Source organism: Coptis chinensis, chromosome 2, assembly GCF_015680905.1.
Source record: "Coptis chinensis isolate HL-2020 chromosome 2, ASM1568090v1, whole genome shotgun sequence".
Taxonomy (NCBI): Eukaryota; Viridiplantae; Streptophyta; class Magnoliopsida; order Ranunculales; family Ranunculaceae; genus Coptis; species Coptis chinensis.
This window is the reverse complement of record NC_141457.1, coordinates 10624689-10639443: the sequence shown is the minus strand read 5'-3', so window position 1 is coordinate 10639443 and position 14755 is coordinate 10624689. Positions and strand designations below refer to the sequence as shown.

General features: G+C 41.4%; 2 protein-coding genes across 2 annotated transcripts; both read left to right on the top strand.

Moving 5' to 3' along the window:
- Positions 1 to 11863: 11863 nt before the first annotated feature.
- LOC147514841 (uncharacterized) lies at positions 11864 to 12586 on the top strand. Its single transcript, XM_086592705.1, has one exon. The coding sequence runs from the start codon at positions 11864 to 11866 to the stop codon at positions 12584 to 12586; it is 723 nt and encodes a 240-aa protein (XP_086448831.1).
- A 166-nt stretch (positions 12587 to 12752) lies between these two features.
- On the top strand, positions 12753 to 13292 carry LOC147514840 (uncharacterized). Its single transcript, XM_086592704.1, has one exon. It carries the CDS (start codon positions 12753 to 12755, stop codon positions 13290 to 13292), a length of 540 nt encoding a protein of 179 aa, XP_086448830.1.
- The last annotated feature ends 1463 nt before the right edge of the window (positions 13293 to 14755 follow it).

Here is a 14755-nt window from a genome sequence, read left to right as displayed (position 1 = left end):
GGGTTGGTGGTGATGATGGTTTAGAGAAGATTTAGGTGGATTTGATTTCCTTGGTGTAGGTGTAGTTAGGTTTTCTTCCCTCTCTCTATATTTATTTTTTTATTTTGGTTTCCAAAATTTTATTTAACTTGTAACCGGCGGGATGGAAGTGGAAACACTGTGCGTGCGGTTTGGGAAGGAAGGTGACGCACCGTCGTGCGTGCGGTTTGGGCCCAAGCCCAGTTTGAATTCCAAAATTTCCGATTTTTCGCGCAAATTCAAACTCAATTTGCCGCTTCGTTACTGGCCCGATTTTGGCGAATGAGTTATGGAAATGATCAGTAGAGAATTTCCAATCCAATGATCCATAAAACACTCAATTCCAACCATAGGTGACATATAAGAGGGTGAAAGAACGCCTCAAAGTGCGTGTGTGACGTAAGTTATGCGAACGAAGGAAATCTAAGTTTAGATTACGTCAACCCAATTGAACTACAAGTAATGGGCCTAAACAAAACCAATGGAAAGTTCGAGCAATCCCGATGGAAAGATCGACTGCCCACCCCCAAACAAATTTTTAAACACAAAATTTGTTTACAACGTGGGTCGTTTAAAGTCAGATTCCCAAGACTTGTTGGATTGCTATTTCTATGATTTTAAGAATTTTAATTTAATTTTAATTTAATTTTATGTTTTATTAGTATATTATAAGAAAAACGAAAAAACAATAAATATATAATTCACCCCATAGAGGAACATGACTCAAAAACCGAGAAAACATGCAAAAGTGGAAAACGTGAATTATGTTAATCGTGGACTTAGGATCCAGTACTTACAGCCACACACTCCATAGGGAGGGCCCGGTTACCTGAATGGTGCACTTATCAATATATGGAAATAAAAGTAAGTACACCAAATGACAAGGGTAAGTCCTCATAGATAGGGTCCTGTAAAAGGACTTCCTCTACATCAGGAGACAGAAGTTCGTGAAAATGTTTTAACCGTTGACCATTAACTTGAAGGGTACTGTTGTCGTTTGGATTTACCAAGGTGATTGCCCTGTAAGGGGTGACTTCAGTAACCAGAAAGGGGCCAGACCAACGGATTTTTAGTTTTCCTGGGAAAATATGTAGACGAGAGTTGTAAAGCAAAACCTTTTGACCGACCACAAACTCTTTGCGCAAGATATGCTTATCATGAACACGTTTCAAGTTAGCTTTATAATCCTTCGCGAGATCGTACGAATCGCTACGGATTTCTTCAAGCTCATTCAATTGCAACTTGCGTTTGACACCTGCCTCATCAATATTGAAGTTAAGGCTTTTTATAGCCCACAGAGCACGGTGCTCTAATTCAACGGGCAAATGACATGGTTTCCCAAATACAAATCTAAAGGGAGACATACCTATAGGAGTTTTGAAAGCAGTTCTATCGCCCATAAGGCATCCGATAGACGCTTTGACCGATCTTTCCTATCGGGGTTTACATTTGTTTCTAAAATCTTTTTGATTTCCTATTAGAAACTTCTACTTGTCCGCTAGTTTGTGGATGATAAGGAGTTGCTACTTTGTGTGTAACTCCATACTTTTTCACTAGGGATGCAACAACTCTTTGCAAAATGTGTTCCACCATCACTAATGATGGCTTTAGGAATGTCAAACCCGCGTAGAAAATATATTCTTTAATAAAAATACAACGGTCTTATGGTCATTGCTTACGCAAGCTAGGGCCTCTATCCATTTAGACACGTAGTCAGTTACAACTAGAATATAAATGAAACCGTGGGAAACCGGGAAAGGACCCATGAAATCAATGCCCCAAATGTCGAAAATTTCTACGATCAAGATTGGATTTAATGGCATCATATTACGTTTCGTAATTCGCCCAAGTTGTTGGCAACGAATACACGTCTTGCAATGCACTTAGGCATCCTTAAAAATGGTAGGCCAATAAAATCCACATTAAAGAACTTTAGCAGCTGTTTTCATCAAACTAAAATGTCCACCGCACTCTTTGTCATGGCAGAACGATAGAACTTCATTATATTCCCACTGGGGAATACAACGACGAATAATCTGATCCGCACAATACTTAAAAAGGTAGGGCTCATCCGGTAGTATAACTTAACTTTCGGCCAAAAACTTCTTACGTTCATTTCTTGACCAATTATAAGGCATAACATCAGCCACTAGATAATTTACAATGTCAAAGATACCATGGTCTTTGAAAAAATGGCATACGATGCTCATCGGGGAAAAGAGTCCGGTATGGACTCGAATCGACCGATCGTCGTCGTTTGTGAGTCTAGATAGGTGGTCGGCAACCACGTTTTTGACCCTCTTTTTGTCCTTTATTTCTAATGTGAACTCTTGCGGAGAAGGATCCATCGGATTAATCTCGCTTAGCATCCTTCTTCGCAAGAAGGTACTTAAAGGCGGCATGCATGGTCCGTGTAAAATAAAGTTTTAGAACCAACCAAATAAGGATCTAAACTTATCTAAAAGCATAAATGACGGCTAAGAATTCTTTTCTGTAGTTGAATAATTTCGTTGAGCATCATTTAATGTTTTACTAGCATAATAAATGGCAGTGGACTTATTATCTAGTTTTTGTCCCAAGGCGCACTAACCGCATAGTCACTAGCATCACACATGAGTTCGAAGGTTTAGACCAATCGAGGGTCTGTATAATTGGTGCAGAGGTTAGAGGTGCTTTTAAAGTTTCAAAAAGCACGCTTACAGTTAAAATTAAAATCAAAGATTGCATCTTTCAAAAGCAGATTAGTTAAAGGCCTAGCTATTTTCGAGAAGTCTTTCATAAATCGCCTATAAAAACCTGCATGGCCTAGAAAGGCTCTAATATCATAGACGGTCCGTGGTTTAGGTAGAGTCGCTATCTTATCTAGTTTGGCCTTATCTACTTCGATGCCATCACTAGATACAATGTGACCTAGTACTATGCCCTTTTTCACCATGGAATGACACTTTTCCCAGTTTAAAACGAGGCTCTTTTCTTCACACCGTGTCAAAACCTTAGACAAAGTTAGACAAACGATCGTGAAGGAGTCTCCATAGATAGAAAAATCATCCATGAAAACTTCCATAAAAGTCATTTCTACCATGTCACTAAATATATGAAGCATACATTTGGAAGGTTCGGGAGCATTACAAAGGCCAAAAGGCATTCTTTTATAGGCATACGTTCCAAAGGGACATGTGAAGGTAGTCTTTTCTTGGTCATCAATATCAATAATAATCTGAAAATAGCCCGAGTAGCCATCCGAGAAAACAATAAAAAGCATGACCAGCTAGGCGTTCGAGCATTTGATCTATAAAAGGTAAAGGAAAGTGATCCTTTCGTGTCATAGCATTTAAACGTCTGTAATCAATACAGATCTTCCATTTCATAGGACCTTGTGTGACAACATAGTCACCCTTTCCGTTACGAACCATGGTAACTCCTTATTTCTTAGGAACTACATGAATGGGGCGGACCCATTCGCTATCAGAGATTGGGTATATGATACCCGCATCGAGTAATCGTAAGACTTCTTCCCTAACCACCTCTTTCATGGCAGGGTTCAAGTGACGCTGAGGTTCGCGAGAAGTTTTCGCGTTATCCTCCAAATGGATACGATGAGTGCAAACATTAGGGTCAATTCCCTTAATGTTAGCTAGGGACCAACCAATCGCAGACCGATGTTCCCTAATCACCCGGATTAAACTTGTCTCTTCATTCTTAGATAACAGAGAAGATATAATTATCGGATGACTACCATCCGGATCGAGTTTAATATATTTTAACTCTGGGGGAAGGGGTTTAAGCACTGGGGTGGGAGGAAAATCAATAGATGTTTCGTTGGGGTCCTCATTTTGCATAATGAATACTTGCTTAGGTAGCAAGTTTTCATACTCAATATGTGGAGCAACCGAAGTGTCTACAATTGGGGTGGACTCAAGGATGGTGTTGACTTCCTCTAAGTAGGAGTCATTTACAAAATCTGACTTTCCAAAAGAAAGGAATTTGTACATATTGTTTTCAGGAAACGTGTTGTTAAAATAATCTTGAGCTAAGCTCTCGATCATGCTAACCTCCCCATCTATAGACGGATCTGGTAATTGTTTCATCATTTTAAAAATATTTACCTCAACTGTAAGATGGCCAAAAGATAAGGACATCTTACCATCGCGGCAATTTATAAGGGCGTTGGCAGTTGCTAAGAAGGGGCGCCCTAAGATGATCGGTACAGAGTCGTTGGCGACTTCCGTATCGAGGATAACAAAATCGAGGATAGTAAAATCCTCGAACCTTAACAAGCACGCGTTTTCCACTACACCCTTAGGATACTTAATTGACACGTCCGCTAATTGCAACGCGTTATTTTTGTAGGTTGCATTTCTGTAGACCTATTTGTTTATACAAGTAATACGGGGAATAAGTTAACACTCGCCCCGTGTCTAATAAAGCGGTCGTCGTGTGGGAATCTCCTAAGGTGCATTTTACAGTAGGACGACCAGGGTCCTTGTACTTAACAATTCCATTATTTTCGGATAAAGTTGGGAATTGTTCAGTTAGAAAGGCGTCTTTAGGTATGTTAGTCTTACGCCTAGTAGTGCACAACTCTTTAAGAAACTTAGCGTGATTAGGTAGCTTTTTAATAGCTTCGAGAAAAGGAAGGTTTATCGTTAGATTCTTGAAAACGTTCCTAATCTCCTCAAAGTTTGTATCCCTGGTTAGCATGGCTAATTTTTGAGGGAACGGTGGTTTAGCTCTATATTTAGTGTATGGCTCGACTTGATGTGTAACTTTGGCTTTCTGTTTCTTAGGTTGTGGTTTAACTGGTACCTCTACTGTGGTAGGCTCTTCAGTTTCTATTTCGGTATCTAGTTTGATATCTGGTGTTGGGAGTACTGATGGGGTAACTATAGGCATAGTTACTTTGTTATCAACCACTCTTCCAGAACGGAGAGTGGTGATAGCATTCAGGTCACCTACTATTGTCGTATCCGTACTAGTATTACCGTTTACCTCAAAGACTGTGTTTGTTGTTTTAGGGTTTGGTATAGCTTGTGTCCCGAAACACGCCTTTTGGTTGGGCTTTCTCTTGGGCTAACTGTTGTATGCCCCGATTTATGGATTGTAAGATCTGTTGGTTTGATTGAGTCATTGATTGGAAAAGTTGTTGGGTAACTTGTATAAAGGCCGACACGGGTCCGGTTATTGTAGGTGTAGTAGTCACGAGTGTGGTGCGACCGAACTATCTTACGTTGATTATTTATGGGTGGGTTTTGATAGTTACAATTGTTAACCGGAACGAGACCTCTATTGGTATTATAACTATTATAATTATTCTGACCTTGTGCTACACCTTGTCGTGGTTGCGCTTGGTTGTTATAATTATTATAATTTCCTTGACCTTGTCCCTGTCCTTGCCTAGGTGGAGCTTGATTATAGTTGTTTGCTTGCCTAACATTTTGGTTATTAAAGCCTGGAGTTGTAACTTGATTATTTCGCCAACTAAAGTTGGGATGTTGTCTCCATGGGGCATTAGGAATAGGATAGTTATTAATAGAGCAAACATTATCTTGCTCTAATTGTTGTTGTTCATAGGCGAGAGGACAATAGGAGTCAGGGTGCTCAGGACTCAAACATAAATTACATGGGTTGGAGTTGACATTCATGACGGGAATAGCCTTTTGTTGAATAGAAATAGCCTCTACCTTTTTAGTTAGAGATTCGATTAAATTTTTAAGTTCTGGATCGGGTTTCATCTCAAACATACCGTGGCCTTTAAGCTATTGAAGAAGAACTAGCGAGAGCGGGGATATCATCACTCCCCAATTGTTATTGTGTTTAGTTTGTTCTTCTAAAATTTGTAAGCCTCGAGGCTCCTTTTACTTAGGAAACTACCCCCATTCATTATGTCAAGGACTTCTTTATGGTGATGTTGAAGTCCTTTGAAAAAGGCACGAACTAACGTGTCTTTTGCTAGGTTATGGTGTGGACACTCTATAAGCAGATCGGTGAACGATTCCGTGGCCTCGAGAAAATGATTCATGAGGGTTTGGCCGGAAGAAATGAATCTTGGAAAGCATCTCATCCGTCTTTAGGGGTGGGTAAAATGTTCCATAAATAGCTGAACAAGTTTAGCCCACAAGTCCATAGAGTTAGGCGCTTGGGCAGTTAACCAAGACGCTTTATCGGGCTAAGGTGAAGGAAATACCCTCAGTTTAATTTGTTCCGCACCAACCGTAGGATGATGGAATGTTGTAAGGACTTGTTCAATCCTACGCATGTGTTGGTAAGGTTTTTCATGGCCTAACCCATGGAAAACGGGTAACAAATTAAATATGTTTGGGGATTCGAAAATCCCCATCGGTCCGCTAGAACGATGCAAGATTTAGGGCTATCGCCAAAGCTTTGTAGAAGCCGGAGAGAGGTCTCTCTCTTCTTGACCATTATGTCGGTATGGTTGGTAGGATAGTAGTTAGAGGTGTAGTGATTAGTATACTCGATATGTTTGTTTGTTGACGGTTAATTACGTTTGGTGTTTTTCTCCCACTGCACCTTAATCTCATGCAAGTCTAAGTCTAAACACAAAACAATCCAAACAATCTTGATATATTAGTATGAGCCTCTAACGGAGATGCGAGGTATGGAAGAAAGGAATACCTGATAGCGTCCTTGCTTCGCTTATGAATAGCGTCTTTTTTACGCGTGTTCAGTGTAAATAATAAGTTAGAACACTGAAAAACTTAGAAATCGAAGTTTGAAACAAACCTGTTGAAATCCGGGATTTTTGGCTTAGGGGCTTAGTGCAGCTTTCGGATAGAAGCGCGGTCGCTCCTTGTTCAGTGACTTAGCGTCGCCGTCGGTGTGAGGTGGGTCGTGCTCGTGGTCCGGTAAAATAAGGCCGGCGGGTCGCGCTCGTGTTCCAGACTATAGGCATAGTGCGCTCCTTACAGCGCCGGGATCGCTTTCAAGTGTAAATTTGTCGGAACTTTTTCAACGCTGAAACGGATAACCACAGTATGAATCAAACAAGGGTGGGTGGGTTTAATGGGATTTTAGAAATGACTAATTCTACTATGAAAATAATGCTAAAGTGCAACTAAGATGGCAGCGGCGCCATTTGAATATGATAAAATTGAATAGTCTACATACGAAATGAATAATGAAACTCAAAACGTAAGTAAACTAAAACTAATCTTATGTGTCTAATTTATCAAAGTTTCCTACTCTCAATTCTATCGAGATAGAGTGGAGTAACAAATTCGTTCCACTCCTAGTGCTCTAACATGGAATGTTTTCTAATCTAATTAATCAGTCTTAAGTCAATGAAAGCTTTACGAAGGTGATATACTATGATACTTACTAAATTTGATTATTTGAATTCAAACTACAAATACTATGGAAATATGATTGTTTTGAATCTAGATAAAGGATTAAAGGAGAATTGAATCCACCTTGAATCCAACTTAATAGCCTAGCATAGATTCTTGTATCTCGATTCTTACGTTCTTACGGCAAGAAATTCGAGTTCTAATCCCTAGTGTTCATGGCATTTCTACCGAGTACTAACTAGCATGTGAGGTCGTCCACCCATTCTCATGGCGAATCACGACCTTCTAGATTGGAATAGATTCTACAATGCTTCTACACTATACCACCAGGTTTTCATTAAGGCTTCATCAACCCCTCTAATGGAGGTTTTAGCCTTGAATCATTCCGCAATCATTCCCATATGAATCTAAACTACACATATTATCAAGATTCGAAATTTACTAATCTAAACTAAACAATGATTAAATTCCAATTAACAACCAAGAAATGGTAACCAATCAACAATTAAAACTAGATCTAATAGATTGAAATAACACAATTCGAAATTGATAAAATAACTATTTTATTTATCTAATCAATCAAGAACAATGATTCAAAGACTTAATCTAAAACAAGAATTGAAAATTGAACTAAAACTTAATTTAATTAATGAAAACAGATCTAGAATTATCTATATTATTTTAGGTCTAACTAGCTACTATTAACAAAGAGCTAAGCTTTGGTTTTTATACTTTCAGATCCAAAAATCGTGCATGGGCTTGGAGCCATGTTTTGGGCCAGAGAATCAGGCCCAAAACCCAATTCTTTCAGTCCAAAAAGGCCTCTTCCTGCTGCAGTTGGCTTCAATAGACTTTTTGTCCACTTCTGCTCCTCTGATTGGGTCAAGGCTTGGACCATTGGAAATCTCTTTCCGAGCCGGTCGTTTTGCCATAAGGTAGGCCCCATTCCGAGGTCTAAGTCCAAAGATACAGCTTTCGAAAGTTCTACTGACTTGTGTGCTGTTTCAACCCGCGTCGACTTTTCAGCTTTTGACCGGGCTTTAGAAAGGCTTTGTCTTCTTGAATCTTGGCCTTTAATCATGGAACTCCTTAGTAACCAACCTTAGCTCCTTTATCTCGCTAAAGTGGCACATTTCTGCACATAATGGACTTTGAAACCTGAAATGAAATAAAACACGTAATCAGTGTTAACTCTTAATTATTACTCACATAATTGGTCTAAAAGTATGACTGTTGCAGGGTTAAAACTACAATTTTGGGCTCTTATCACAGTTCATGGGACAACAGAATGTTATCTTGGATGTTGCGCCCCGGGATAAAAGCTGTTTAATTAGGGGAAATCAATTCCTCAATCACTCCTTTGAGTCTGCAGTTTGTGAGTACCTTAGTAATGCACCTATAAATGATATTGCAACAGGCAATGGGTCGATACTCTTCCACCTTAGAAGGGTTCTTCACTTTGGGAATAAGGCAGAGTAGTGTAGCATTAACTCCTCTTGGCATGTGGAAGGAAGTAAAGAAGTTAAACACTGCATTGGTGAAATCATTGCCTACTATATTCCAACAATGCTTATAGAAGAAAGCATTGAATCCATTTGGCCCTGGTGATTTGGAGTCATCCATGGAAAAGAGAGCTTGCTTTATTTCTTCTGGACTCACATCAACGTCTAGGGTAGCTGCTATTTCATGAGGAATTGTATTTCTGACATTCAGTTCACGAAAGAAATCCTCATTGACCTGCAATGGAGAGTTAGTACCCAAGAGTTCTTGATAATAATTCAACACCTCATTGGTTACCTAGTCTTGCGTGTTAAGCTGCACCCCATCATGCGTGGTAAGGGATCTTATGGCACTTCTATTCTTCCATTCCTTTAGGCAATTAAAGAAGTAAGCCGTTCCTTTGTCTCCCTTTGTGAACCAATCTCTAGAAGCTTTCTGAGCCAGTTCAACATATTCTAATTTAACCAATAGCGCATACTCTTCCATTGCAGCTTTTTCCCTTGTTACTAAAGAAGTGTTCAAGGGATCATTTTGAATCTGTTTTTGAAGACTGAAAAGAACTTCTGTAGCTTTCTCTACCCGTGAGTGAAGATCAGAAAAAATTCTCTTAGCCCAAGGTCTCAGCTGAATTTTGAGAAGCTTGAGCTTTTGAAGCACGATGTACATGGGATTAAATCTGATAGGCTGATTCCATACATCGAGTAGCAATGCATTGTACTCTGGGTGGTTCACCCAAGAATTGAAGAACTTAAAAGGGCTCGCTTTCCTGCTTTTGTCATACCACATTACCTGAACTGGGCAGTGGTCAGAAATACCATGAGGAAGGAATTCGGCTTCTGAAGCAAGGAATCTAGTGAGCCAAGCTGATCGAATTAACTACACATCGGTCAATCTTAGACATGACTCTATTTTGATTTGAACCATAATTCGAATGAACCTAAATTTTATCTTCTTGTTGGGGCAAAATAAGGTAAAATGAAATAAATTCAATCAATAGTAAATAGAAATAATTCATAATCATCGGGTTAGGATTGATCTAAACCAGCCCATTTTATATTTTATATGTGATTCCGATTTAGAATGCCAACTATTAAACAACTTATTAGAAACACAAGACAGCCAATAAAAAATGTAAAAAAAATCCCCCGCTCTTCGGGGATGTCCTCAGCGTCGAGGAACGTGTACTAGGGTGTATGTGTGACTCGTTCAAATCATGAACTGGAAAAAAGAAAGGGAATTTTTTTTCCAGTATCAATGACCAGTACCAATGAATAGGATGGAAGAATTCCATTCAATATATAAAAACAACCACTATGTATGAAATTTATGGTTTCCATTGGTGCAAATCCAATCACCTCAATTGGAGATGAGAAGCAATTCCCCAGTGGTAGCAAATGGTTATCCATTAAGCAGGGGAAATAGTATTTAAGAAGCAAAAGAAACACGCTCCGCTCTTGCAAGAACGAACTAACAGGGTCAGCTACCTAGCCAGGCCAACCTTTATAATTAAATACCGTTACTGTATGGGTAGATCTCATTGTGAAAAGACCTATTGCTGGATGGGTAGAGTCAAAGAATGTGAACTATACAAGTTACTAATAACATTGATTAAATGAGGGAAGAGGCTCCGGTGTATAGAAAGGACCTCACCGTTTAAGAAGCAACCATAGAAACGAAGGAACCCACTTTTTTTTATCCATTTACCCTTACTACTTTATATTTATAATATACTTAACTTAATTTACAATTTATTATTATTATTTTGTTTAGTATCAATATAATTTCTTTTTTTAAGGTTAAATGTCTGGAAAATCGTGGTTGGGAAGGTCATAGTAGCAAAAGCCATTGGAATTTTTTTTATACATTGGAAGAATCCGTTTTGTTATTAATAGACCAGGAAAGGGGAAAAGAATGATTGAAAGAAAAAAATCAATTAGTTATTCATTAAAGTTTAACTTGATTCAATGACCAGAATTAGACGAGCGTATGTTGCTCGAAGACGTCGAACAAAAATTTGTTTATTTGCATCAACCTTTCGGGGGACTCATTCAAGACTTACTCGAACTACTATTCAACAAAAAATAAGGGCTTTGGTTTCTACTCATCAGGATAGGGGCAGACAAAAGAGAAGTTTTCGTCGTTTGTGGATTACTCGTATAAATGCAGCAATTCGCGAGATGGGGGTATCCTATAATTATAGTATATCCATAAATGATATATACAAGAGGCAGTTGCTTCTTAATCGTAAAATACTTGCACAAATAGCCATATCAAATACGAATTGTCTTTGCATGATTTCCAATAAGATCATTAAATAAGGAGATTGGAAGGAATACACTATTGTAATAGCATGATGTGTACCTCTTGGACCGAGTCCGCGGTGCAGCAGATAGGGAGCAACATACGCAAGGATGAGGAGGAGCAGCGGATTAAGGCCGCGGAACCCTAGTCCACGGTGGCAAGTGTATGGTCGACATCAGGGTCGTAGGATGATAGGACAGGTGGACGGTCCCGAGGAAGAAAAGGGGAATATAAAAAGGAGAAGAGGTGGAGAAAAGAGGGGGGCCGCTGGAGAAAAAGAGAGAGAGAGGAACAGGAAAAAGAGAGAAGAAAGAGAGAAAAGGAGGGTCCATACATTTTGTGTAAGAGTGTACTAGAGAGCTAGAGATTTGTGTAGTAGTGAATTAAGGGTCTATACATTTGGCGCCGTTTGTGGGGACAGAGAAGAGCAACTCAGAAATGGCACCGAAGAGAGCAGTGGGAAAGCCAAAGAAAGTTAGGGATTAGGAGCCGACGCCGGAAGCTATGGTAGAGGAGGGGGAAGAACTAGAAGAAGGACGAGCGGCGGAAGAGGCGCGTTTGATGCTTGAAGAGATCGAAAGGCTGAGAGAGGAAAACGATGAGCTGTGAAGAGAGAGAGAGAGAAGATGGAGGAGGAGGCAGGGGAAGAGCGGAGTGAGGAATCTGGAGACGAGGAGGAGACCGGACCAAACCTAGTGGAAAACCCAGTAGCGGGGTTAACAATGGAGCAAGTCTAAGAAATGATAGACAATGATAGGGAAGCCAATCGACGGAAGACGAAGGAGCGTGAGGGAGCGGCCAGCCAGGTGGTGGCTGGGTTGAATCGTAACCCACTAGCAGATGACATATGGGCATCAAAGGTTCCCAAGCGATTCGCCCAGCCAAGGTTTGAGAGGTACGACGGCAAAGGAGACCTGGCGGACCACATCCATCATTTTAGACAACAGATGCCGCTATGGCAGGAGGCTCGGTTTGATGGTCTGCGCTGCATGATGTTCCCGGCTAGTCTGAAAGGGGGCGCGTCGGATTGGTACTACAGATTGCCATCTGGGAGCATTAAGAACTTTCAAGAGTTGGAGCAGGCGTTCGTGGATCATTTCATACACCAGAAGAAGAGGGTGGTTGACATCGCGGCTCTGTTCAATGTGCGACAACGGTCCGCGGAGTCAATTAGAGAGTTCCTATGTCGATTCAAGGTGAAGACACTGAAGGTAGAGAATCTGGATGAGAGGACAATGGTGATAGCATTTGAAAGGGGATTACGTCCGGGAACCGGAGTTCACCAGTCCGTAGCAAAGAATGAGATAGCGACGTTACATGAGCTGTATCCACGAGTGGAAAAATATATAAGATATGAAGACTCTATGCAAAAGGATTCTAAGAGGGTAGGGAAGGCTGTGTTATCTTTGGAGAAGGAACAGGAACGGTGGAAATCGAGGGAGTCGGAAAAAAAAAAGTGGTAGATACCGCGGATACGGAGCACGAACGGAGGGAAGCCAGGAAGGGATCTGAAGGGAGTACAGGGAGAGGAAGCCATACCGTGAAGTTGAACAAACTCCGTTGAACAAACCGCTCAGTGAGATTTTGCCCTTAATAAAGGGTTTACCAGGATATGAAGGACAGTGAAGTATGCCAGCGGAGATACCTGAGAAGCCACTCTGTGCATACCATCAGATAAGAAATCATGAGACGAATGATTGTTACGCTCTCAAGTGGTTGGTGCAGAGGATGGTGGAGAAAGGGAGGATGAGAGAATTTGTGAGAGACGGCCGGAACGAAGAGCGAGTGCCGCAGCAGGGAAGAATACTGGGAACCATCAATGTAATTTACAGTGGGGAAGTTATGAGTCATAATGCCCATGGAGACAAGATACGGCGGACAACGAGCATCCAAAAAATTAATGAGAGGACGAATAGGCCACAGCAAAGAGAGGTCACAGCGGCCGAGAAGGATAAAATTGTCTTTATTAACGCGGACCTACGGCCAGTGGATTCGCCACATGAGGACGCGCTGGTCATCACAGTGGCAATGGGAAACTACATGATGAAAAGGGTGTTGATCGATTGTGGAAGTACGGTAGATCTGTTGTTCAGAGGAGCCTTGGAGGAGATGGGAGTTGATCATAAGCAGCTGCGCCCTTCGCGCACTAATTTGTATGGATTTAACTAGAGTATGATAGAGCCCATGGGGGAACTCTTATTGCCCATGATGGTGGGGCCGGTGTCCGTCTATGCGGCTTCACAATACAATGCAATCTTGGGAAGGCGGTGGATTCATGAGATGAAGGCGGTCCCATCTACGTATTACCAGGTGATACGGTTCCCCACACCTGCCGGCATGGATGAGGTCTACAGGGATCAGGTAACAGCCAAGAATAGTCACAGAGGAACCGTGAAACGTTTGATCGGCAGGTCAGAAGGAGAAACTTCCAACCCTAGGAAGAGGTTGGCATAGCAGTTACAGTGCACCTCTGGGGAGGGGGGTGATGAGGCGTCGGCGGATCCCAAGACGCTTGACGAGATAGAGGTAGTGAATATTGGGATAGGGGAAGAGGAGAAGATCACGTCGATAGGGTCAAGTTTTCCTGAGGAGTGGAGGACTAAGTTGATACAGTTATTGTCAGATAATGGAGATGTCTTTGCATGGACGATAGAGGACGTTACAGGGTTGGACCCAGAGTTCGCATATCACCACTTGCATATGAGAGAGGATGCCAAACTAGTGAGACAAAAATTGTGAAGTCTCAGACCGTAATACGCGGAGGGGATTCGGGAAGAGATTGCCAGATTGAAGGGGGCAGGGATAATCCGAGAGGTGGAGTTCACGGACTGGTTATCAAACATAGTCGCGGTACCGAAAAAGAATGGGAAAGTACATATGTGCGTGGACTTTACCGATGTCAACCTGGAGTGCTCGAAGGATAGCTATCCCATGTTGCGAGTAGACGAGTTGGTGGATAGGACGGCTGGGTTTGAAATATTTTCTTTCATGGACGCCTCGATGGGGTATAACCAGGTTGCGATGTATGAGCCAGACCAAGAGAAGACATCATTTGTGGTGGAGGGCGGTACATACTGCTACACGAGGATGCCGTTTGGTTTGAAAAATGCAGGGGCAACCTTCCAGCGGTTGGGAGAAAAAATATTCGCAAGCAAGATCCGGAGGGGAATCGAGATTTATATAGACGACATGGTGGAGAAAAGCATGATAGAGGAGGAACATATAGAGGGGTTACGGGAAACGTTCGGGATACTACGTAAGTACAATTTGAAACTAAATCCTGAGAAGTGTACTTTCGGGGTGACTACAGGGAAGTTCTTGGGCTATATTGTTACTCATAGGGGAATCGAGGCTAATCCCGAGCAGATAAGGTCCCTGGTAGAGATGCCATCTCAGCAGAATGTGAAGGAAGTACAGCGGTTAGCAGGAAGGGTAGCGGCACTGAATAGATTCATTTTCAAGTCATCCGATAAATGTAGACCGCTATATCGATTATTAAGGAGCACACCGGACTTCGTATGGACCGCGGAGTGTGAGAAGGCATTCCAGAACTTGAAGAAATATTTGGGCAAAGTGCCTTTGCTATCACGACCCGAGATCGGGGAAAAGTTGTATTTGTACTTAGGGGCCAC